This window comes from Trichosurus vulpecula, chromosome 1 (assembly GCF_011100635.1).
Source record: "Trichosurus vulpecula isolate mTriVul1 chromosome 1, mTriVul1.pri, whole genome shotgun sequence".
In the NCBI taxonomy this organism is placed as follows: Eukaryota; Metazoa; Chordata; class Mammalia; order Diprotodontia; family Phalangeridae; genus Trichosurus; species Trichosurus vulpecula.
The window spans coordinates 442139398-442166812 of record NC_050573.1 but is presented as its reverse complement, the minus strand read 5'-3'; the positions used below and the strand labels follow the sequence as shown (position 1 = coordinate 442166812).

The window sequence follows — 27415 nt, the reverse complement described above, 5'->3', positions numbered from 1 at the left end:
AATTGAGTTTACTTTTTGTAGGTTGTTTATTTTTACATATTTAGTGTTAGAAAAGAAATATACTTTGGGAATATAATACTAGTAGAGTCTTGTTATATAGAAAACAGTTGTAATGTTCAGGTCTAGTAGGAGACTTTCCACATCCTCACTCACAGCAGACGCTACTAATTTTGCTTGGCTAATGTTGATTCATTGAATTATGTTGGAGAAATCCTTCTCCACAATTATATTCACAAATCCCTGTTAATTTGGCAATTGATTTATTGAATGAAGAAACTGTATACATATTTGATATAGGCACAGTATGCAAATTTGTCAGGACAGTGTTAAATTTGCAATATAAAGTCAGTATTTTTAAAAGAATGCTTTCTTGCTGACTTATTGTTGAGTGTTATGCTTCAGATACAACATCAAAAGAACTTGAAGGATTAGCGAAGTACTCTATATTTCATTCTCTAAATGAAAACAGGAAACATTTCTTGTAATGCTGGCTCATTTCTTCCCTTCAGTTGGCTTTTGTCTTTCTCAATCAATCACTCTATTGATTTTTTTTATGATGTCCTTGCTGAAGATATGCTTACTACCAATTCTCTATCTTCAGAAGACTGTTCTGCTTAGCCCGACCCCTTGCTGTCTGCTCTCTGTTGTATCAGAACCTCGGTTTGGATTGGGTCTGTTTCTCTCAGAAGGTGACGGTGGCCTCTTCGGACACTGCTGCTGGGAGACTCTGAGTGATCACTTACTTTTATCATTCAGAATCTTTTGGGTTCCTCCATTCTTTCTGAAACTGGCTTTTTTTGGTCCCTGGCCTGGCCTCTGGAGAAGAGGGGTACTCTTAAAGACATTAGAAGAGTCTCTCAGGAGAACTTCTTTGACTTGGGAAGAACAGGACAAAATTGACTTAAACAAGAAGTTGAAACTGATGATGTGAGGAGGTACACACAAAAAACCACCAAATTCACTTCAATGAGTCCAAATCACCAGGTATGGACCCTCCACATCCTAGGGTATAGGAAAAACAGTCAGAAGTTTTTTTCTGAGTTACCGTCAGTAATCTTTGAAAGATCTTGAGAATAGGAGAGGTACAGAAGTACTGGAGAAGGGCAAGTATTTAACCAGTTTTCCAAAAAGAGAAAAAAGTAAAATTTGTAAACCCTTGACCAGTGAGTTTGACCTGTACTTCCAGCAAAATGCTACAACTATTAAAAGAATGGTTTATGAGCATTTAGAAAGGGAAGCAGTAATCACTGAAGAACAGGTCTTGTCAGAATAACATATCCTTTTTTTGTACAAATTACCTAGACTTGTAGCTTAGGGGAATGTAATAGACACAGTACGCCCGAGCATTATCTGTCTGTATCAGGAGGCTTTGATCTAGGTATTAAAAAAATAAAAGCCCCAATCTTAGCCTGTGAATATTCTGTCTGAATTCTTTTAGTTGGGTGTGGTGGCTATGACTTAAAGAGCTACCACGTTTGCTCTTATCAGGGCAGATTTTAGTTATCATACTGTAGTAAATTAGGAACCAGCTCAGTGAGTCCTTTGGAGCAACAGACCCAATGAAGAGCAGTACCAATAAGCAGTGTGATCATTCTGAAGTCTCAGGAGAATAAATTGACTGTTCATATATATTCCTTATGTATGGCCCACTCAATTATGATATCTTAATGATTTATATGTTTGTACATAGGGGCAATATTCTAATGCAGAACTTCTTACCAAACTATGTCATTGAATGCCTTTGCTTTGAACTAATTGTATCTTCTGGCTGACTAGAAAAAAAGTAGACACATTGATGGGGGCTCATGAGCTATCATTTCAAGTAAATGTGGTCCCTTAGAATTCCTTGAACCTTACAATGCTATTCTGGATCTTCCACATGTGTGAGTAGGTAACACAGCTGCTACATATAAACAAGTTAGATTAGGTGATCTCTAAGACCCTTTCTAGATCTAAATGCAAAGACCTTATGATCTATGAATCTACCAGTCTCCTCCCACTGCTATACCTCTGACTCCTCCCAGCTACTTTTCAAATCAGTGGGAACTTTATCTGGGAAATAGGATATGAGCAAGCTCCATCACTGATCTCAGGTCTGATTTATTCCATAGGCTTCTGCTTCCTTGGTACTCTCATATCTTAGGGTTAGTAAGGTCCTACTCTTTACTCCTCTGATCTCTGTCATTCAGTCACCTATACTTGCCTAGGAGACAACACACCTTTCCCCTGCTACCTCACTCTGTACTCCAAACCCAATGTACTTTAGTGCTCCCCTTCTGTTCCCCTCCCTTACCTCCCCTCTCCCCTTCCCAACCCCATCCTTCTCTGTCCACCCCAGCCACTTTGCCCTTTGAAACCCCATAGGATCATAGATGTACAACTGTAAAGGATATTAGAGGACATTTAGTCCAACCCTTTTATTTTACAGATGAGGAAACTGAGGTCCAGGGAAGTTAAGTGACTTGCCCAGGGTCATATAGATGAAAGTATCAGTTAACAAACTCCTCATAATCCTCAGCCACTTCCTTTTATAATTCTTTAACCTCCTGGCTCTGAGACCTACTTTGTCCCCAAAGACACTACATCCCTTGCCATCTCCATTGCTCCTTCCCTCATACACTGACTCACAGGGTCAGGAGGAGGAAGAGACCACATATTCCTTGGTTCTTCTCACTGTCACTTGCAACCATTGCTTTGCCACTGCCTCTCAGCAATTTCTCCTCCATAAAAGTTTATACTATCCCATGTATCATCCTGTCCTCATCCTCATGGCTGTCATAAACTTCTTCTCTCCTGGATATTCACATCATCCTGCAGCCCTCCAGAAACTTCAGCACTTGACTTAGTTTTTCCTCTCTATCCAAACACCCACTGGTGATTTCAAAGTTTTGGTGATGATAATACTATGACTTCCCAGTACATGAACCTCCTCAACTCCAATAACTTCCATTTCTACTCTACTTCAGCAAGCCAGAGGAATGGTCACATCTAAGATCTCCCCATCCCCCAGAGCTGTTCCACTTGCAAGGTCCTGAACTCTGAAATTCTCATTTTGGATCACAATCTCCTGTCTTTCTATCATATATATCATTGCTTCATTCTTTTGAAATTGATCTTTTTTTCACTGAAGGCAGTGATGTATAGTGGAAAGAGCTCTGGCTCTGGAGCCAGAGGAGCTGGGTTCAAACCCTACACCTCTCTTGATGTTTATTCATTTGTGAGAGACTGTGGGCAAGTCATTTAACGTCTTTGGACTCCAGTTTTTTTATTTGTAAGACGAACAAACTTGAACTAATAACCTTTGACGTCCTTTTTGAGGTCCCCAAAGGCCTAGTCTATGATCCTCTGATTCTCCTATCTACCTGACTGTTCTTTCTAATTCTCCTTTGATGATTCATATCAAGAAGATTCTTCTTCTTGCCAATGATAGCTCACCCAGGCAGCCCACACCCAAAGAGAAAATAGCCTGGAGCATGGCAGAAAAGGGTATAGCAGGGTCAGAAAATGTCCCTTATTTAGATTCTGAAGATACATTCTCTAGCTCAACTATACTTGAATACTTTAAAAGGAACTGTGATTTCATAGGTGTGACATTTTCTCCACCAGTACAGACTATAACTTCTCTATGCCTTAATAAGTAGACAGAATCAGTCAAAGGGCCTCACTTGAGGACCTAGTGGGCCACATGTGGCCTCAAGGCCACAGGTTCCCCACCACTGGTCTATAAGAAGAAAAGCAAAAAACGACATTAAAAGAAAATATGCTCACTATGCAAGCAACAATATGGAACTCAAAGACAGAATGCATAGAGACAACCCAAGGATCATAAGTCTCCCAGAAGAATGTGGCAGGACAAAAAGCCTTGATGCCATAACAAGGAAATAATAAAAGAGAACTTCTGAACATAGAAATGAAATACCAATTGAAAGAATTCACAGATTGCCTCCAAGAGAAAACCCAAGGCTATAAATTCCAAGATACATAGTGATTAAATTTAATAATTCAATTCAGATACAACAAGTTCTGTAAGCAATTGAGAGAAAGACCTTCAAATACAAAGGAAAAAACATTCAAATAAATATAGGAGGGAATGAAATAATGTGTTCCAAAGAACCATGGAGCTCAGAATTTAGCCCAAGGTGACTTATTCTGCAAATTTGAACTTAACCATATATAAAAAAATGGACATTCAAGAATAAAGAAACATTTGAAACATTTTTAGGAAGAAAACTAGAACTGAAGCGATCATTTGCTTCTTGAACAGCCAAGCCACAGGAGGAATGAATAAATGCAACAGACAAGTACGGCAATAACAATGGAGTGACAGGAAAGAGATCAATAAAAGACTTCTTTCTAAATAGACACCAGGAGACTGAATGAAGTTGGAAATGTGGTATAGGTAACAGTGAAGAGGTAGACAGCGGGCTTTATAGGTGGCAAGAGCCTGCCTTCTTGCTGTTCAATCATTTCAGTTGTGTCCAACTCTTTGTGACCCCATTTGGGGTTTTCTTGGCAAAGATACTGGAGTTGTTTGCCATTTCTTTCTCTCTCTCATTCTACAGAGGCAAACAGGGTTAAGTGAATTGCCCAGTGCTCTATCCACTGAGCCACCTGTAGGTGGCTGTCTACAGATGAATTAATCCCCCATGGAACTACATGACAACATAGGAGGATAAATGAAGGAGGGAAGGAAGAATGGGGATAGAGTGTGATGTGCTGGGGTCAAAGCAAGATCTAACAATGAAGGCAAGGTGATTTCTGCGGTCTTAGAAAGAAAAGAGCCTATGGGGTGGGAGTGAGGAAGAGTGATGGAAGATTAAAAAAGAGGAAGGAAAGGAAGGAGGCCTTACTTTGGTGGTAGGAAGGGGTTTCACTGATGAATGCTCCTATGGGTGAAGAAAGATGGTCTGTGAATTGATGGGGACCTTACATTGGGTGTGGTCTGAGGGATTTGGTGCTTGAAAAGTCTACTGGTCCTACGTTGGGAAGGGGAAGAGTTGGAACCCCTGGGGAAAAGTGGAACCTATTGAGTGGGAAAACATGGGGCAAATATGGGAGTTGGGGGGAAGGTAACCAAAGGAAGGTACAGATCAGTGGTGGGCTGTATAATCAAGGGAAGGGGCAGCGCTCCACTGTGAGGTAGTATCCCTCTGACACTTGCAATAATTGGAACTTTTCTGGGAGTGAGATACAATGGAAAAAGGGAATCAAAGGGAGAAGCTCTACAAGGCAGTGGCAGAACACATACTGGGGATACCCTAGGATGGATACCTTGGAAGCTTTGATTGTATGAGGAATACAGAGAAAAGAGAGACCTGATAATTATAGAGGTCATGAATCAGAGAATGAGGATCTAAAGTAGACAAAAAGAGAGAATGGATAATGAAGAGAGTAAGAGAAATCTTTCTTGGAAAGGGGTGCAAATTTTTTTTTAATTACTAAACAGGACTAGTCAAAAGGCAGGAGAAGAAGGGGGAATCTACTTGACTGAGAAGGAAAAATATAGGGAAGAATTATATAACCAGAAAAAAACAGGAGAGAAAAAAAGAACTAATAAGCAAAACCCTCAAGGGAAAGGGGTAACCATCAGGAGTTAGGGGAAGAGAGCCAATGGGCACAGGGCCACCTTAAAAAAAAAGATTAAAGCAAGTAATTAAAGGAACATAATTTGCAGCAGAAGAGGGTGAAACATTATAGCTTAAAAGCTGAGGAATGCTGGAGAAGATCTTTCTTCCCTCTTTCTCTCAGCGCAACCAGGTGAAGGAGCTAACCCTACTAGGCACCTATGCTGCCAGTAGGATTTAACTGTCAAGCATTCAGACATGCAATGAGCAAAGAAGACGATCATAGGACACAAGGCAGGAAGTCATACCACTGGATGCTCTTAAGTCATGCATGGAAACCATAGCTGCAAAAATACTTTATACATTTTCATTTCTGTATAATAGGGGGGCCTGTGGCCCAGTGAAGGTTGCCAGTGTTCTTCAAATGTTGTCCCTTCCTTCATATTTGGCTATACACCTTCAACATTCCATGCTGTACAGTTCTAGTGAGGTCAAACTTAACTAAAAACAGATTCCTGTGCGCCGTATAGTGACTTAGAAAACCACAGATGAACATGATCTATATTGTATTGTACCTTTATCTATTTTGTGGAACATTCCACAAAACCATAAATTAGCATTATCTATATTGTATTCTTATTTATTTTGTTAAACATTTCCCAATTACGTCGTAATCTGGTTCAGCAGACTCTTTGCAGCTGTGGGCTGAGAGTTTGACAGGGGTGCTAGTTCAGTTACAGTGGGAAGGTGAGAAGCAATAAGGGGAGAAAGATAAGAAATGACACCTTTCAAAGTAGCAATAAAACCATTTAAACTTGAAAACCACCTGGAAATAGATTGCAAAGGCTACTTAAAAACATATAGATTATATAGAAATTGCCATGAAAACTGCCTTAAGAAAGTCACCTGCAGTTCTAGAGAAATGTGGTCTTTTGAATCAAAGGTGTCTAAGGCAGTGTGGGGTCCTGGCTGATCTCACGGCAAATGCCAATATAGTATGTTCTTGCATTCAAGTGTAGATGTACATGACCATTTCATAAATGGTCCTCAAGAAAATACTGGTAGAGACCAATGTATTAGGGAACCATTATATGACCACAAGATAGTACATTTTTCCCACCTGAGGCATTGTGGCAGACCTTCAAATTCTAGAATCCATGTTTTCTGACAGGTGTCAGAAGTAAAGACCTTTTTAACAATGAGGGTAATGGGACCCCTGGTTGCTTAATAAAATTCAGTAAGTGTCAAGGGTTTTGTCACAATAATAGAAGCTATTCCGCTTAGGTAGAATGTCTTCCCCACTGTTAGGGACCGGTTGTAGTTTATAAGACACAATCAATACAATTATAAAAGTACAAAAGAGTTAGTGCTAGTTTGACCAAGTCGCAGTATTTTAAACATGTTGCTTGACATCTATACCTAAAGTCTAGGGTTTTTTGTTTGTTTTGTTTTGTTTGTTTGAACATAAATATAAAATCTATGTTAAAATGTGAAATTCAGATGAAGGAATTAATTTACAAATTAACATTCTCCCCACTGATAATCAATCCATCATGACTTATTGTTTGTGACATCCCGGGCTCTTGGAATGGTCTTAGGGGACAGTGGCTTGGTCTATAATTTCAATGATACAGGCAGGTGAACCATTTTTCTACCAAAGCAAGTTCATACCTTCTCAGATACTAGTGAAAAATTTCAGTCTTCTTATATACACATGAAGAAACAGAGGCCTAAGAAGTTAAGTGACTTGCCTACAGTCACTATTCAGTACCAAAGCTGGGATCCCATTTCCCAGGACATAGGAGGTAATACTTCATTTTAACCCCCAAAGCATTATAACTGAGGAACTGTGCTTAGTATAGTGTCTTACATAGTAAGCTCTCTGTAAATGTTAGCTATTATTATCTGCTTAAACAAAATCAGCCCCTTAAACTCTAGAGAATAGGAACTGCCCCAGTATCTCCTTATAAAGCTATGACCATGACATGAATGTAATAATGAAATCCAATCATGGCAGCACACTTGAGGACTGCTGCTGTGAATAATTTCAAGGGTCTAATCGCAGAGTATAATGAACTTTCTATTTATTCAGCAATAAATTAAACATTGTTCAATAAAGTATTCATAACAACACTCTTAAGCAAAACGTATCATATATATATATATACATACAATAACAGTATATCATATTGAACATAGCATATATCATTGCATTCAGTAGAATTCCCTAAAATACTTGTTTACACAATCAGGGGCTCCCAGGCTAGGGTCTTTCCTAGCATGATGCATCTTTAAGGGGTAGCAGAAAATACCACACCATCCACCTCTAGGTCACAATAAGAACAATCTTCTTAATTAAGCAAGCATCCGAGTGAAGGCCTCTTTCATCTTGACTTGAGGTTGACTTCCAAGTCCCACGGCTCTTCCTCTGTGGGCTGACCGCTCTCGACTCTTACCTGGATTCACACGCAGGCAGCTCTCTGCTCCTGCTCCCTGTCTCCAGTCAAGGGGACTGCTCCACTCCAATCTCTTCCTGCTCCTGCCCGACAGCAGGCTCCAGGCAGCTTCTGCCTCTGGGAAAACAAAGCTCAACAGGGCAACAACACATACTACCAGCACTACTATCTCAAAGTCCAGAGGCTCTGTCATAACAGTTCAGTTCACTTTAACAGCTCTCAAAAGCTAAGCCTCCTTCCCATGGGCAGGTTTCTGCCCTACAGGTCTATTTGCTTTTAATAGCTCAGAAGCTCCTTCATCAAGTCTCTGCTATCAAAGGTCTTCTCTTCGATTTCAGAGGTTTCCTCCCAGCTCTTCAAGGTTTCCTCTCAGCTCAATGCTCAAAGCTCATTCTTCTTCTTCGTTTCTTCTCTTCACTCTCTTCTTCCCAACACTGGTTCACCCTCTTGATGCTCTCTCAATGTCTACTTTCTCTCAACACCAGCTCTCTTTATATACAGTTCTAGTCGGCATCTGATTGGCTGAAATTCAATACAAGTCTTTGTCTAGAACTCAATCCAGCAAAAAATTCTACTTTGCTTGCCCTTACAAATATATTTAATAGTATTATATAATAATAATAAAAGTATTATATAATAATTATAATATAATAACATTATTACAATATAATGAAAGCAATTGGATTAGATGGCTTCTGAGTTCCTGTCTCTCCCTAGACTGTGATCCTAGTCCCAGGCAAATACTGATGATTCTTGAGTTTTGTGAGTTTAACACAGACTGAAGCTGCTTTTTAGAGCTAGTTTTACTATAGTATGATTGTTGGGAGGGCTTTCTATTCTACCCTATTCTTTAGAGCAATAAATATACAAATTATGATAATTAAAAGTAAAATTTTTCAAAGATTGAAGTCTCTTTAAAATAGAAATTTTCAAAAATGTGATTGTATTTTTCTCACACATATGGATCAAACGATAGTGAGGTAGTATAGCATGGTGGATAAAAGATTGGCCTTGGAGTCAGGAAGACCAAGGTTTAAGTCTTGACTCTGAGGCAGACTGACCATGTGACCACAAGGAAAGTCACTTAACTTCTCGGTCACCTAGGCAACTCTCCAAAATTACAATTTGCAGGTGATCTTCCTCAGTGGTGGAAGTTTCTGAAATATACGAGAGTAATGAAATCATAGATCTAGACTAAAAAAGAATAAAGTAGTGTTAAAAATTATAATTATCTGACATTTGTCCATGTGTCAAGGTGGGTAATAAATTCTGTTCAGTGAATGGCTGAATTTTTAAAAAAACTATTTAACACTTGATCTGCGCCAAGCAGTGTGCTAAGTGCTGGGGACACAAATAGAAAATCCAGATAGTTCCTACTCTCAAGGAGCTCATATGGAGAAACAATAAATATTGCAAGGTAGATGGAAAAACTTGTTGGTCCTTAGAATGTGATAGCAGGGCAAATGGCAGTGCCTGAGGTTTTGGAGGGTTCAGTGGTAGGCAAGATGGTAAGGCCCACCAGTATTCTATCTTACTGGATGGTCAGTAAGTAGTTGGTGATTCCCTGCCCATCAAAATGGCATGTGACCATGTCCTCCCCGTAGCTGAGGATAAAGGGGGAGATATTTGAGCACCCCTGAACTATGACACTTGGAAGTAGGGGAGGGTGAAGTGAGCCTGATTCAGAGTGGAGTACTATGGACTCTCTTCCATCAAAATGGAGATAGGGACTTGGCCTGGATAGATGGAGGGAAAAAGGCAGATCTGTTGGGATTTGGGTAGAGGGAAGGATAAAAAAAAGGGCTCTTCACAGGTCCTGTTCTCTTGGACCCTCCAGAAATACCATTTATCTCATACATAAGAATTTTCATTTTAGAAAACATAAATGAAGGGAGATTAAAGTAGGAGCTAGGTTGAGGGAGGCAAGATGATATTTGTTTATACGAACAAGGAAAACAAAATGCAAGAATTGACTTAATCACCTTCAAGATGCCTTTATTTCAGTGGCAAAAAAGTATAATTTATTACAATAGAAAGTTCAACATGTCCTAACATTAAGTATATGCACATATCACAAATCTCAGGAATTTTAACAGCAAAACTTTAAGTTTAAATAATCCTCATCAGATCCCACAAGATAAAGTTTAAATTTGATTCTTAGTGCAAACAAAATCTAAGGCTTTAAACAAAGTAAGACATGCCCCTGTAATACAAGATCTCAGAATGGCCGGTCCTTGCTTGACGTGTAGAATTTCCAGTGTTGGTCCATTATATGGCATGGAAGAAGTTCTTCGTTGCTGATCAATAATATTTCATTTAGCTGAAGATAATGTGTGAGGTTTTGTACTGAATCGCTGGAAGATCCTGTTTGAAAAGTTGACAAAATATTACTAAGGACTACGGTATTCTTAAAAAAAATCATTAGCACTTAAAAGTCAGGTCAGTTTGAGGACAAGCATATCAGATTTTGTGACCAAAACATTTTTTTTTTCCTAACCCCACTTTCATTACCTACACAGCATGCATGGGACAAAATGGAACAAAGACACAGTATTCAGAAATAGTTCTATCACCTCTCAGCTCTCACTCATGGCTTCCAGCTATGAGGCCCAGCAATATTGCTAAGAGGCTTTACACCGAGGAAATTAGCAAATGCTACAAATCAGGGTTGGTTGCCTAAATATTAATAATGAAGATTAAGAAGGAAAAATTAGTATCTATTGAGCGCCTACTATGTACCAGGCACTAGGCTAAACGCTTCACCAATATTATCTCATTTGGTCTTCACAACAACCTTGTTAAGGTAGTGCTGTTCTGATCCCCATTTTACAGATGAGGAAACTGAGGCAGACGGCAGTAAAGGGACTTGACTGAGGTGACACAGCTAGTGTCTGAGGCTGTATTTGAATGGAGGTCTTCCTCACTGTAGGCCCCACGCTCTATTGCGCCACCTAGCTGCCAAGAGTAAACTTACAAGTGTGTTGTATGTACTCTTTGTGGTTTTTCTTGGAAAGCTGGTTGTTAAACATTTACCAGCACAACCCTGGACACAGAAGATCATGGTTAGGTTTATGCAGTCAGGACATAATCAGGATGCCTGAAAATTTTCCTGTGTCTTTGTTATGAAGTGTTGTACAAATCTGGAGGCCTGGTTGTTCCAGTGTCCCCTCCGTTCTTGGAACTGTACAGATTGGTTTCAGGAGATTAGGCCCGCTAAATCTTTAGGTTGCATTTGCTACAATGCATTTACATACTCACCTGGCCAATGTTAATGCAATTTGCCAAAATTCAGTTCAAATGCCACCTTCTCTCCGTATATCCCCCTAACTACTAAAGCCCCCACCTGAAATATCTTTGTATTTATTTTTATATATTGCATAAACTGATATGCATGCACATATGCGTATATACATACATGTGAGTACACACACAATATGTCTCAAAAGTCTCAGTGAAGTTTTAAGTTTTATAGCTTAAATATGTGTGTATGTATGCATGTGTGTATTAAGCACCCACTGTGTGTCAGGCACAGTCCCTATCCTCAAGGAGATTACAAGGGACTCATCATGTACATATAAATGTGTGAAAGCGTGTGTGTATATGTATGCACACATCTGTATATACTAGTACACGCACATATGTGTGTATTGTGTGTATATGTAGTATGCAATATACTCTATGTCATAACAAAGTATGCTAGTACATGTGTAAGTATATTCAGATATTTTATGTGTATATGTATATACTATATGTATTTTATGCACATAATACACATAAAATAGTATACTAGTATGGATAAGTACATACATATATTTATTGCATACAGTATGCTATGATATATGTGACTAATGTGTATTTAGCATGTGTCTATATATACATATGTATATGTGTGTATATATACATATATACATATACATACATATATACATATACACATACATATATACATACATATATATACATACATACATATATACATACATACATATATATACACACACACACACACACACACACACACGATGCTAACATCGTCCATAGGGTTTTCTTGGTGAAGATACTGCAGTGGTTTGCCAGTTCCTTCTCCAGTGGATTAAGGCTAACAGAGGTTAAGTGACTCGTTCAGGGTCATGTAACTAGCAAATGTTTGAGGCCACATTTGAACTCATGTCCTCCTGACTCTATCCACTGAGCCATCTAACTGCCTCATATATACAGTATACTAGTATGTGTGTGTGTGTGTGTGGCATGTATACAGTGTACTAGAATACTACAATATATATGACTCTAGGATATATAATAGTATATTAATAAATGTATATATGTGTGTATATATACACACTGGCCTATACTAGTATACTACATAGACAACATACTAGCATATGTGTGTATGTACAATGTATATATGCACATGTGTATATACAAAACATATATGTACACTATGTACATACACACATGCATGTCCATCTATGTACATTTTGAGGGTAAGAATTGTTTCATTTTTGTCTTTGTCCAGTACCTGGTATAGTGCCTGGCACATCACCGGTACCTAATAATTGCTAATTTATCTACCAAGTGCAGTAATAGGCCCATCCCAACTCTGGATGCTAAAAGCAGGTGTGGGCCTGGGTCTCTCCGAAGCCTGAATTCACCCAGCTTCTGCAAATGTCTTTACCACTCCTCAGGCCTAGGGCATGATTCATGCTTCAAATAGTCTCTAATGTTATTCAGCTGCATGTGATTCACTGGCACTTTACAACAGCTATCAATAGTAATGGAATATTAAATGGATAAGGGACTAGATTGTTAAGAGATTATCTCACCTACCCCTCCCTCATTTTAGAGACAAGGAAACTGAGGCTGAGAGGTGAAGAGTGCCAACATGCTACCTATGGGCAGCAGAGATGAGGGGTGCTCTGAAAGACTATATTTAAACAATTTCTGACTTTTCTGCCTCCTTGCCAGTGTGGTAATGTCTCAATCAGGTAATGCCTCTGGCATGTGGCCCTCTCTTCTGGCTGGTGAGTCCTTGGCCTGGACCACCATTTCAGGCTGCATCCAAGACATCCATTCTTGACTCTGGAGTTACCCATCTCCTCTCCAGCTGCCTTGTTCACCTCTCCCTCACCTTTACCTCATCCCTTTATGTTTGAAGACACATTAGAATGTAAGATTCTAGAAGGCAGGAAATCTTTTTTGGCTTGTACTTGTCTCTCTCCCTCCTCAGAGAAATTCTTGTGTTACTTTACCTGATGTGACATCATCATGGCCATTTTACATGGTTAAGTTTATATATTCAACCTGGGAGGGTTATTTGGGCATGCTGCCACCAAGAGGAAGCAAATTTCTTGGATAAGTGAAATTAAGAATTCGGTTTAGATTGCAAGCATGCAGGGTTTTAACTAGCAGAAATGCGGAATGGTGGTGATTGGGTGGCACAGATGGGAGGAGGGGCAGAGGGAGAACTAGAAAGTGGGAATTGTTAAGGTGGCACAGAGGACAGTCTGGTCTCCTTTGGAGATAGCAACCCCACCAGAAAATAAGTGTAGAGGCCCTAGGGAGGAAGCCCTCCCCCTTAAATGTGGGTGTCCTAGAGCAAAAATACTGTTTGCCTTATACCAGTTACAGCTCTTACAGGCATGATTAACATAAATAAAAATGAACATATAAAATGCTCATCAAATAAAATTTCCCTATCTTAAAAACTATAAATTTTTATTATAAGGAATCATGACTAGTATATATGGAGCAAATTTAAAAAAACTCAACCAACTATGGTTTGCTATCTTCCTAATTGTTAACTATTATGAATCCATCATTTTTAAATAAATTTTATGCTTTCAGAGAGAGAAGTCCTTCCGTCTTTTTCTCATCCACTTCCAGTAATTCTTCTTCCAAGTTATTATTACACCTATCTGGCTCTGTGACTTCAGCAGGCTCCAAAAGCCCTTGCAGTCCTTTTCCAGCTGCTAATTCTAGGACTTTAGCCTAAGCAATAATGCTTGCCTTCCCTGGTAGTCTCCTGCTGAAATGATTCTCTGAAGGTAGGTGTCAGCTCCTTCAGAGATCCTTCCACAGGGCAGAAGCAAGAACCAAAAGAATGCACTTTCTAACTATCTCTCTATGCTGAATGTGTATAATCAATATGACTACTTTTCTCCAATCATGGAATAATTTTCCAATTTATTTTCATTTTTTTTAACATGTGAACTATCCCTTTCTTCTTGCTCCTTGCTGCTGGAAGTTGCTAGTGAGGTGTAACTTCATTTAGACAAAATGTTTCTCCTTACCAGCTTGAGTTCACAAACTGCCTTCTCTTACAGATTGCCTCTCAAACAATCTTTCCCAGATGCTGTTTCAGGAGTCAAATTTCTTCTCTCAGAACGTTTTTAAACGTTGGCACAAGGCTTCTGAACATAAATTCTAACTAGTTTCTTGACACTAGGCTAAATCAGTTTTGTTGGCAAGCAAATACCACCTCTACCTGAACCCTCTTGTCTGTTCTGCACCATCTAGTTATCCCCCAAGTTACAAACTAGAATGCATGAAATCTGTAATCTAGGATTCGTGTGCCTGGTTAGCTCAGCTAGACAGAGAATGGTGCTAATATCATCAGGGTCATTTTATCCTTCTACAGATAACAGTTCTGTTACCTATTCTGATACCTGTTAGCTGACTCCAAATGGAATACATGTGACTTTGTTGAATCCATCCTCTGTATTGGAAAAACAATATAAAAGATACCCACCTGACAAGAGATTAATAGCATTGCCTTTGAAGGGCAATACTCCAAAAGATATAACTGGAGGCCATTATTAAGCATCACAGGACATATTGCTGGAAGGGACATTTGAAATCATCTAGTCTAGCTCCTTCATTTTATGGATGATAAAACTGAGACCCAGAAAAACTGCGACTTACTCCTATCCCACAAATGGGAAATAGAAGGACTGAGGATAGAACTCAGCTCCTCTGACTTGGAGTCCTATGTTCTTTCCAGTACTCTGATTTATAGTTCTTACCCTATGATCATTGAAATGAATTTTTCAAAGCACTCAAATTGCTTTATTTCTTCCTTCTTAACACTTTCTTTTAAAAATGACTTTGTGGAAGATAAATCCAATTCAGGTAATATTGATGAATAATAATGATGATGATTAAAAACTGACATTTACCTAGCATTTTAAGGTTTGCTAAATGCTTGGCACATATTATCTCATCTGATTCTCACAAGAACCTGTGAGATGAGTGTCTCTGGCTTTATTAATCCCATACACAAGAGGAAAATGAGGCTAAGACAGTAAACGACTTGCCCAGGGTAACAAAGTTAGTTAAGTATCTAAATTGGGATTCAAATCTAGGCCATTCTGACTCCAAGCTTATTATTCCAGGCTGCCTTGTTTGTCAAGACAATCTTGACTATTCTTATAGGAGTCATGGGTTACCATTGAGAAAAACTGTTCTTAATATAACACAGGTATATTGTGCAAATATTGCATCCAGTGTCACAGTGAGTAGTTTATGAGCCTAAAAGCAAAGTTCCAGGAATGATGAGCTCAAGAACAAAGTTGGGGGCTGATTGATGGCAGCTATTCTCATATGAAGTTGGGGATTCCTAAGGATAATAACAGGGGCAGCTAGGTGAGGACTGGGTTTAGCACCATTGGGACCTGGAGTCAGGAAAGCTCTTCTTCCTGAGTTCAAATCCAGCTTCAGACACTTACTAGCCATGGGACCCTGGGCAAGCGCATTTGATCATGTTTACCTCAGTTTCCTCATCTGTAAAACGAGCTGGAAAAGGAAATGGCAAACCACTCTGGTATCTTCACCAGAAAACCCAAATGGGGTCACGAAGAGGTGGACAGGACTGAAAATGACCAAACAGCAACAAGGATGAACTAGTAGCAGGAGGCACCTGGTGTACCGGCTCAGATGGCAGAAGGCCCCAGCACCTCAGACTTTGCTTCTGCAATAGCAATTCTTCTAGCACCACCCTGGTTAGCATATACAAATATCAGGAACTCAGCAAGATTCTGTTTTCAGACTTCCCAGGATAAAATCTTCTTTGGCGTGTCAAATTGCCCTCTAAAAAATTGACTGCTTCTTAACTGAATATTAATTAAACTATTTTAGAAGCTGCTCCAAAGGTACTTTAGACATTCGGTAAACAAAGTGGATATTATTGCCATATTATACATAATAGAATATTATGGAAGAGACATTGGCAACTATGTTCCTAGATGCTGACTAATCTTGGGTGTTTAGATTTTGTGGTAGCCGTTGAATTCACAAATCTAGCAGTCAATTACACAACTGCTTGACTGATGGAGTTTTACAAATACAGGCATGTCCTAGCACAAAGCAGCCCTTTAATAAATGCTTGTTGACTGAATGAGAAACCCTTAGAATGTAGAAAATGGGGGAAATACTTTACTGATATAAACTTAGACACCAAAACTTATTATTATTGTTGTTGTTATTAATATCATCAATAATATCTTTTATATTTATATAGTATATACATTTATGCACTTTCCTATCCTTGACATCATTTGATCTTCTCATCCTTGATTCAGTGCCATGACAGTCTAAGCAAAGATGAAGCACTAGCTAGAATGTCAAGGAGGAGTCAGCATTTGCAAAGAAGTCTGGGATGTTACAGTATTGTAGTGTAGGCATGCTGTAGTAGTTCACAGAACCTTCTTTTTACTTATTTTTGGTTTGTTTAGAGGACAGTAAAAATAACTAACGGCTTTGTAATAGGAGTCATCTCATCTTGAAAGATGATATAGCTAGGTACTCCTTATATTCACATAGCTACAATGTTTGTGGGAGTTTTGACTAAGGCAAAAAATACCAACATCACAAATAAAGGATGGGGGAGGCCTGGTTAGACCACTTTGCCTGAAAAAGATCTGGGGGCTTTAATGGATTATTGTAGGTTCATGATGAATCAGCAATAGGAGGTGGTAGTCAAAATAACTATTATGACCTTGAGGTGTGTTAAGAGAGGCACAGTTTAATGCATTGTTGGTGGAGTTGCAAACTGATCCAACCATTCTGGAGAGCAATTTAGAAAGATGCCCAAGGGCATGCCCTTTGATCCGGTAATACCACTACTAGGTCTGTATCTCAAAGAGATCATAAAAAAAGGAAAAGGACCTGTATGTACAAAAATATTTATAGCAGCTCTTTTTGTGGTGGAAAACAATTGGAAATTGAGGGGATGCCCATCAATTGGGTAATGGCTGAACAAATTGTAATATATAAATATAACAGAATACTACTGTGCTTAAGAAATGACAAGTAAGTAGATTTCAGAAAAACCTGGAAAAACTTATATGAACTGATGCGAAGTGGAGTGAGCGGAACCACAGCAGTACACAGTAACAGCAACATTGTGCAATGATTAACTATGAATTAACTTAGTTCTTCTCAGTAATTCCATTATCTAAGACAATTTCAAAGGAACTGGAAAATGCTATCCATATCCAGAGAAAAAACTGATGGAGCCTGAATGCAGATCGAATCATACTATTTTCACTTTATCTTTTCATTATTTTTTCCTTTTGGTCTGTTTCTTTTTCCACAGTATGACTAATATGGAAATATGTTTTACTTGATTGCATATGTATAACCTACTTAAAATCCTACCTTTTTAGGAAGGGGGTAGGGAAGAGAGGGAGGGAGAAAATTTGGAATTCAAAAATTTTTTTTAAAATGAGTGTTAAAAATTGTCTTTATATGTAATTGGAAAAAATAAAATACTATTTTTAAAAAAGAGAGGCATAGTTTGCAGGAATAAAACAGTGTTAGCTCTTCTCTGGAGTGTTTTGTTCAGTTCAGAGCACCACAATTTTAGAAAGACACTGCCTTCAGCCAGGATGTTGAAGGGACTTGCATCTCTGTGACAAGAAGATCAATAGAAGGAGCTAGAGACATTTAGACTGGAGAAGACACAGGTGGGACATGACAGCTGGCTTCATCATGTGGAAGAGAGATTAAGCGTGTTCTGTTTGGTTCCAGAAGGCAAAACCAGAGTACATTAATTTCAGAAAATTTCAGAAAACCTTTCTGACAAGTAGACTTGTACCACAGTGGAATGGACTGCCATTATGGAGATAGTGCATTCTCCTTCATTGGAAGTCATCAATCAGAAGCCAGATAACCACTTGTCAGCTATGTTATAGTGGGGATTTCTTTGCGGTATGGGGTTGGACTAGATGGCGGCTGAGGTCCCCTTAAACCAGAGGTTTTTAACTTGGGGTCCATGAATTTGGTTTTTTAAAAATATGATATTGGGGCAGCTAGGTGGCGCAGTGAGTAGAGCACTGGCCCTGGAGTCAGGAGGACCTGAGTTCAAATCTGGCCTCAGACACTTGACACTTCTACTAGCTGTGTGACCTTGGGCAAGTCACTTACCCCCAATTGCCCTGCCAAAAAGCAAAAAAAAAATATGATATAACCTTTGTTGTTGTTCAGTTGTTTCAGTCATGTCCAACTCTTCGTGACCACATTTGGGCTTTTCTTGGGAAAGATACTGGAATGGTTTACCATTTCCTTCTCCAGCTCATGTTGCAGATGAGGAAACTGAGGCAAACAGGGTTAAGTGACTTGACAAGGGTTACTCAGCTAGTAAGTGTCTGAGGCTGGATTTGAACTCAGGTCTCCCTGACTGCAGGCCTAGCTCTCTATCTACTGTGCCATCTAGCCTTATTTCAATATAATTGGTTTCTTTTGTAATCTCATGTATTTTATTTTTTGCATTTAAAAATGTTATTCTGAAAAAGGTGTCCATAGGCTTCACTACACTGCCAAAGAGGGTCCACAACACAGAACAGGTTAAGAGGCCTCTGTTTCAAACTAAAATTCTGTGATTCTGATTTTGTCATAGTGGCCAAATAACATGCTCCATTTAGATATTTTATATGCAGTATGTGAAAGGCCAAAGGCTTTATTCATCTCCAACGTAGGAGTCAATGCTAGAAGTTATCATGGACCAAGGAGAATCAAAGGAGTGGGGAGTGTATTAGCAATCCATCAAAGTTGTATTTTCATCAGCTGTAAATGAGGACACACAAGACCCCTTGTAAATTAAAAGAGCACCTAAGGAGTCCTGTTTTTGTTTCTAACAATAAATCATTATCATGCTGTTCACACAGAGAACATCACCAACCAAGGTACAAAACAGTAGGCAGGAGCTCCAAAGGGAGCAACATGCCTTCTTTTCCAACTGATGTTATGTTGAAAATAGACCAGACAGACCAAAAATGTGGTGTTTCAGAAGATGGAGCAAAATGGAAAAGACTGTGGGCAGGCAGGCGTTTGTTAATCCTGTAACTCTAGGAAGTAGAATCTTTATTATACAGAGAAGCAGTGGGTCTGGTGGAAAGGGCACTGGGCTTGGGATTAGGACACCTTTGTTTGAATCTAGCCTCCAATATTTCCTAGCAATGTGACTATGATTAAATCACTAAGACTTAGTTTCCTTTTCTGTAAAAAAGAGATAATAATAACCTAATTTTTTAAAGCCTGTGGTAATGAAATAGATGAAGTGGGAGGTTTAGGAAAAACTCCTCTCGGGGAAAAAGTGGTCGCCAATGGTCCTGAAGTAGTGCCAAGCTATCTTTATATATGTATTTGTAGACACAAACATATGTTATGTAAAGGGTAGAGAACTAGCATTGTAGGCAGGAAAACATGAATTCATATTCTGCCTCTGACATGTACTAGCTATTAGGGAGCACATCACTTTAGCTCTCAGTGGCCCAGGCAACTCTCTAGGACTAAAATTTCAGAGCTGTTGCTGATCTGTACCAGTTCAAGATGTCTCTACACTAGGAGTTCCCCATGAACTGATTAAAAATTACAGATCCAGATCAACACAAGCCATCAACAAATCTTTGTAAATTTTGCAGCTAAGGACATTATATGGTAACTTTGTGACACAGGGCAATGGCTTCCAGGATCTAGGTAAAGGGCTCAAAGGGAGACCACCTTCTCTCGGTTCCATACGTACACTTAGTTCTGCCTGGATCAAGGAGGCAGTCATTCCTCTGGGGGCAGCATCCTTTGTGGCCACTGGCAATATGATTTCTAAGTCCTAAGAAAATGAACCAATTTGACAACACAGAAATAATGTAGCCTCAGTGAAAGCATGTGTGCTGGGAGGTGTGCTGCTCCATTATGTGCCATGTGCTACCTGGGAAATGCCAGTGAAGCAGACACAAAGGGGAGCTGACTGAAATACAGAGAGGAGAAGCCACCGGGTCACCATGAACTGGTTATCCTATAGAGGACTTCTCAGACTGACTGCCCAATATTCATTATTAGTCAAAAGAATGTACTAGGAGAGGCGGCCTCAAGAGTTGGGAAGACCTGGGTTCAAGTATTACCCTGATACATATTGGCCTTGTGACCTTGAGTGAGCCAATTGAATTTTCAATGTTCTAGGCAATGCTCTAAGACTATAAATTACACAAAAGGTGCCAACCTGCATCTGTAGAGACAATTTCCTCATTTAAGAGTTCCCTATGCCAATAAAATCATAGGTCCAGGCCCCATCTCTATATTACTATGCAATTATCTTCTTGCTCACATTCACTTTTTAAAATGACCAACTAAATTAATAATGCCAACAGCAGGGTTAATTTAACTTCTAATCTATGAGTCTTCTATTTCTTATAATTCTTTTTCCCCTCTTGTTTTAATGTAACAAAAATTAAAAGGAAAATCTTGGTTACTTTTAAATGTGTGATAGTGTGGTATAGTGGAGAGATCACTAATTTTGTAATTCTACGATTACCTGGATTTGAATTCTAGACCTGCCATTTATTATCTAAAGGATCTGGGGTAAATCACTTAATCTCTCTAGGGTTCTATTTTCTCATCTGTAAAATGAAGTGGGGTTGACTTGATAAACTCTAAAGTCCTTTCCTGCTCTAAATCTATGATTTTATGTTACCCCTGAAATATTATGAATCTATTAACTACATTAATTCAATTTACATGATTTGAAATTGTTCCAAAGAACTTTTGGTAGGCTACATTTTTATTATGATTACAGAACGAACTTTTCCTCGCTCATTCTAAATGGAAAATACATACATATGTATATGCATACACAAACCCATTTATAGTCAGGAATGCAATTCTAATCCAAGGCAAAATGCTTGACAATTATTTCGACAGATGGTTACAAAATACAACCTCCCAAGTCACATTGAAGAAAATAGTCTACCATGGCTCCTCTAATAGAAAGCTTACTGTCCTTTTGTAGAAAGGTTTTCTGGAAGATATCTGATCTGTAAAACTAAAATGAAAATATAATCTGGATTTCTTTCACAGGGCTGGTCAGTCAGTCACAAGCATTTATCTGGTACTTACCATGTGTTAGATGTTGTGCTAAGTACTGGAGACACAAAGAAAGACAAAAACATTCCCTGCCCTCAACAAGCTCACATTCTAATGGGGAAGACAAGATGTAAATAACCAGCATACCATGAAAGATATATGCGAAGTAGATGGAAGGTATCTCAGAGGGAAGTCACTGAGGATGGAAAGGACAGGACTAGGAAAGGCCTGAACCAGAAGGTGTGATTTAAGCTTAGACTTGAAGGAAGCTGAGAAAGCTAAGACACTAGAAAAGCACATGTACGGTTACATGTGAAAATTCTATTGGAACCAGTCAAATAGAATCGGACCTTATATTTAGATTTGAATTCTAACTCTACTTCTCTGAGAAAACTTGCATCCGGAAAGATAGTCCTTTAAGTTGGAGAGGAAATGAGCTGTTCTGTTTCATAGAGAAAACTTTTAGGTTATATTTTGGGGGTTTTCCTTTTGAGTAAACCATAACAAACAGCCATTTTGGGTAAGATTATCTATATAAAAAAGAAATTATTAAATAAGGTTCTCTGTACTTTATGAATTAGGACAGTGGAATTTTAACAAGACTAGAAGAAAAAAATTCAAAACATAAAATAGCCCGAGCAGCTTGCATAATAAATAAGAGCTTAAATAGCACACTCTGCAGCTAGGGATCAGTGTTGTAGGAACACCGTTTCCTTCAGTCTATGATGCTTAGATGTTAGGAAGTATTCAGTCTCATAAAACAGAAAGATATTCTGATTTGTGTGCTACATTACAAAAAATTTAGGCAGGAAAATAAACTAAAATTGCAGTATTAAGTGAAGAAAAGTCTGTCTTCAAAGGTGTTGATTTACAATAGGAAGCTGCTGGGTCATGAACCGTCTCTGTGAAAAGGATGGTTCTGACTTTCTTGGAAAAGACTGTTCTGTTTTCAAATGCGTTCACGTGATGTGCTCCTATCAAAGAAATGCCATAATTAGTGTACATTAAATGACAGTTCTAGAAGGGAATGAATATAAGAGAAGTGTGTTTCCCTCACAGGTAAATAAATTGTAGCTAATGTGTTTGAGCGCCTGGAAACCATGGTGACAGAGCACATAAATATACAAAGATGCCTTCCCAGGTAAATAGACAGAATGTGTTCTTTCTTAAGAGGATATTCCCATTCAGCGGCTGTGGTAGACATTCTGATGTATCCTGAAAGGCTGACAGAATTTTGGAGAGAGTTGGTACTAAAGTAGAGATGATGAGGTTTTTATGGCAAAAGACCTACGACAAACTAAACATGGAAGGAAAAATGTCTAGCAGAAAGCCACTAAAATATTAAGATACAATGTTTCATAGCGGGCCTCTGGTTCTTATCATGCCCATGGCCACAGTATGCGTGTCTATCTGGGTCTTTCGGGCAAGTAGTAATAATAGTACTACTACTATCACCACCATTATCATTACCATTACCACTACTACTACTACTATTACTACTACCACCCCCACTACTACTACTACCACTACTACCACTACTGCTACTACCACTACTACTACTACCACTACTACTACCACTACTACTGCTACAACTACCACGCTACTATTATGAAATTTCTAAAAGTTAGTAACTCTAACCCACTTATAACTACGATGCATACAAACAGCCTTGAAGAACCATAAATTCTGTATAAGGCGGCGATCCCCTTATGTCTCCAGAGTTTAATTCTGAGTTTCACATCTCTCTTGGACCCTGTGAAATTTCAATCTATGAGAAACTACTTATCCTTCCTCTAAATTATTTGAAATCTGCTTTCCTGGAATCTAGAGTATATGTCAGATTATACCCAGAATTGCTCTCTTTAATGGACTATAGAGGGATCACTTCCTCCCATGGTTCCCTTCATTTCCCACCCAGCAACTGAGTCTTCCATAGAATCAGACCCAGGATAGAATTTCTCCTTGCTGATTCTTCCACCTTTTGAAGGATGAAATTATCACTAAGGCAAGTCAAAAAATTATTAGCTGCTCTATTTTTGGCAGATAGAGAACTGTAGCAAATACCTAGATAGCTGAAATCTCCTCTTAGTGTTATATCATGCTTCTACCAGGCTTATAGTCTATTTCCCCAACTCCTCATCTATTTCTAACTTCTGTCTCAGAGATCTGTGGTAACATCTGATTGCCAGATTGCTTCTGTATCTCCCTCCACCAAGCTTCCTCCAAATACTATGCTTTGCCCCTCTGATTTCTGGATTGCTTCACATGAGTATGACTTCTTAATATAAAACGCTCCTCCTACCTGCTTACTTGTCCTGTTCTTTTTGAATAAGGTATACCTATCCAAAGACACATTTCAGTCATGGATTTTATCCCACCAAGTCTCCACAATGCCCACTGAGGTCAAATTTGCCTCTTAGGGTTAAGACCTCTAGCTCTTCTGTTTTGTTACCTTAAACACTGGGCATTTGTGTATAGATATTTGAGGCCTTGAGTTTTACTAGTTGTTTGTTTTTTGAATTTTGCCTCCTGTGAACTTCTGGGTATCTGAACTGCTATTCTTTATCCTTCACTGTAGCTATTCTTTATGTTATCTAGCTTGATAGAGATACATAGACCGTTTTCTCTTTTCCCTATCCTTTTCAGTTTAAAGCCCTTTTGGTTACTTTTGTAAGACACGTGGCAAATAAATTTTATCGATCAATAAGCATTTATTAAGTGCCTGCTATATGCCAGGCACTGTGCCAAGCATTGGGAGTGCAAAAAGAGGCAAAAGACTATCCCTGTCCTCAAGAAACTTAGAGTATAATAGGAGAGACAATAAGCAAATAAATATATACAACAAAGCAGGCTATATACAGGATAAATAGGAAGATAACAGAAGGAAGGTAGTAGAATTAAGAAGGGTTGGGAAATGCTTCCAGTAAAAGATGGCATTTTAGTTGGGAGTAAAAGGAAGTCAGAGAAGTCAGAAGGCAGAGTTGAGAAGAGAGAGCATTGAAGACCTGGGGAACAGCCAGGAAAAATACCCAGAAATGAGAGATGGAGTGTCTTGTTCATGGAACAGCCAGGAGGCCAGTGTCATTGGATCAAAGAGTATGTGGCAAAGAGTATGGTGTACGAAGACTAGACTGGAAAGGCTGGAGATTATGAAGGGCTCTGAAGCATTTTGTTTTTACTCCTGGAGGCAATATGGAGTCACTGGAATTTATTGAGCATGGGAGTGACACGATTAGACCTGCACTTTAGGAAAATCACTTGAGTGGCTGAATGGAGGACGTATTAGAGTGAAGAGAGACTTGGGACAGGCAGATATGCCAGCAGACTAATACAATAATCTAGGCGTGAGGTGATGAAGGCCTGTACCAGAGTAATGGCAGTGTCAGCAAAGAGAAAGGAAGAGGTGCAGAGTTGCAATCAACAGGCCTTGGCAACATCTTGGATATGGGGGCTGAGAGACAGGGAGGAGTCACAGAGGACTCCTAGATTGAGAGCCTAACAGACTAGGAGGATGCTGTTGCCCTTTACAGTAATCGAGAATGTAGGAGGAGGTGAGGGCTTAGGGGAATGAGAATGAGTTCTATTTTGGACATACTGACTTTAAGGTGTCTGCTGGACATTCAGTCCTAGATGTCTGAAAGGCACTTGGAAATATGAGACTGGAAGTCAACAGAGAAACTGGGGCATGATATTTGAGAATCATCAACATAGAGATGGTAATTAAATCCATAGGAACTGATGAGATTATCAAGTGAAATAGCATAGAGGGAGAAGAGAAGAGAACCTAGGAGAGAACCCTGAGGGACACCTACAGTTAGAGAGTTAATAGCCTCTGTGGGTGTACTTTATCCCTGGCCAGGAGTCTGTCATCCATATATTTTAAGTTATGGTTCAGAATTAAAAATCCTATTCTTAGATACCACCTTTTTGGCAGCTATTCACATTTCAAATCAAATTTTCTCTTCTGCATGTCTTGCTTTCAATGGGTAACACTGAAGAAAACACGATCTGTGTCCCTATGTTCTATAATTTCTTGCCCAAGACTTTGTAAGTGTTGGCAATACTTTTAAAGTTTCTTCTGGCAGTATTAATTGTGCTCACATGAATCACTAGGAGTAGGTAGTAGGCCTCCATTTTGATAAGTTTGGGGAGGTTTTCTTTTACATCTTAGATGCATGGACACACTTTGATAAGACCAAGAACACAAATTACTGAAGGAACAACAACAACTGCTGGGAAAGTTGGAAAATAATTAGGCAGAAATTAGGTTTTTACTATATGTGACAATAAGCTCCAAACGGATATGTAACCTAAGTAAAAACAATCATATCATAAAAATTAAAGAGGAAGCACTTTTAATACCTATGCCTGGCAGGAAATTGTTAATCAAACAAGACAGAAGAGATAGTAAAAGACAAAACAGATGAGTTTGATTACATAAAATCAGAAAGCTTTAATATGAAACATAATCAATGTATCTAGAATAAAGAGAAATTACCAAATAGAAAAAACAATCTTAGCATTAAAAATGTTTGATAAAAGTCTGCTAACCAAAATATATAGAGAATTGATACAAATATATGACCAATAGTCTTTCCTTAATGGATTAGATAAGGTGGTCCAAGAATATGACTCTCAAAGGAAGTCATCATATCCCTGGAAGAATTGCAGGATATCTACAACTATGTAAAATATTGCTCTAATTGCTAATGATAAACTAGGTGCAAATTAAGACAACTCTGACATTTCACATCACACCCTTCACAATGGCAAAGATAATAAAAGACAGAACAAGTTGATGTCGGAGAAGCCATGGGAAGACAGGTCCTAAGTCAGTGTTGGTGAGGCTGTGAATTTTTCTAACCTTTTAAAAATGTACAACTAAACTGTACATGCTTCTTGACCCAAAGATAACACTGTTGAGCATGTACACAGAAAGGTCATATATGTATCAAAATATTCACAGTAGCACTTTCTGTGGTGGCAAAAAAACTGGAAATAAAGTATGTATTGACTGACTGGAGAACTACTGAGCAAATGATGATATATGAATATGATGGAATATTCTTATACCCTAAGAAGCAATGAATATAAGGAATTCAGAGAAATGTGGAAAGATTTATTTGAACTGATTCAGAGCAAAGTAAGCAGATCCAAGAGAAACAATATATACAAAAGCTACAATAACGTAAACAACAACAACAGTAAAAGACAGTCGAACTCTGATTAATTGTAATGACCCATCTTAGGAGAATTGATAAGGGATCAGATTTTTGTCCTCTTGGCGTAGTGGTGGGAGATATGTTTGCTTAGTATATTAGACACTATCAGATGTGGTTACTGTGGCTCTTGCTTGTAATCTAAATATCAAGGGAAGGTTTTGTGTGTGTGTGTGTGTGTGTGTGTGTGTGTGTGTGTGTGTGAGAGAGAGAGAGAGAGAGAGAGAGAGAGAGAGAGAGAGAGAAAGAGTTCGTAGAAGTGATATCCAACCTTTTGCCAAGGTTTATTGATTCCACCTTTTCTTGTATATACCCCCTTCTCTCTAAAACTGCCACCACCCTGGTGTAGGCCCTTATTACTTCACTCCTTGGTTATTGTATTAGCCTGCTAGTGCATCTATATTAGGTCAAAGGAAAAGGCTGATAATCTTAATGTGAACTAACTAATGGCCACATAGAAACATTTTTCCCTTTAGCTTTTTGCTGATGTGTGATGTTATATTTGCTCCACAGTCAAGGGTCTGATACTAAACCTCTCTGCTTATTCTATAACAGATATTACTTGACAATATTTTCATATACAAAATAGAGAGAGCAAAAGTCTCACCTCCAAATGCTTTCCATATCCCCTTTCTCTGTCTGCAACATGATTAAAGGTTTAAAATTTGTCCAACTTTCCAAGTCCTTGGATTTCTGTCAGGCACCTCAAAGCGATCAAGTAAATATAAAACCTAAATCAAAGGAGTTATAGCAGAACTCCTGCCCAAAGCCTCCAGAATGCCAGCTGGGACTTACTTGTAAATTCTTCAGCATAGACAAAGTT

At 38.7% G+C, this 27415-nt stretch overlaps 1 protein-coding gene across 1 annotated transcript in view; it reads right to left on the bottom strand.

The window, feature by feature from the left end:
- Positions 1-9998: 9998 nt before the first annotated feature.
- ANKRD31 (ankyrin repeat domain 31) overlaps positions 9999-27415 on the bottom strand; it is a 175817-nt gene continuing 158400 nt past the window's right edge. Inside the window, exon 22 of the mRNA XM_036747141.1 lies at positions 9999-10384. Within this exon, the coding sequence (XP_036603036.1) occupies positions 10239-10384 (146 nt within the window). The 3' untranslated portion in view covers positions 9999-10238. The remainder of the gene's footprint in view (positions 10385-27415) is intronic.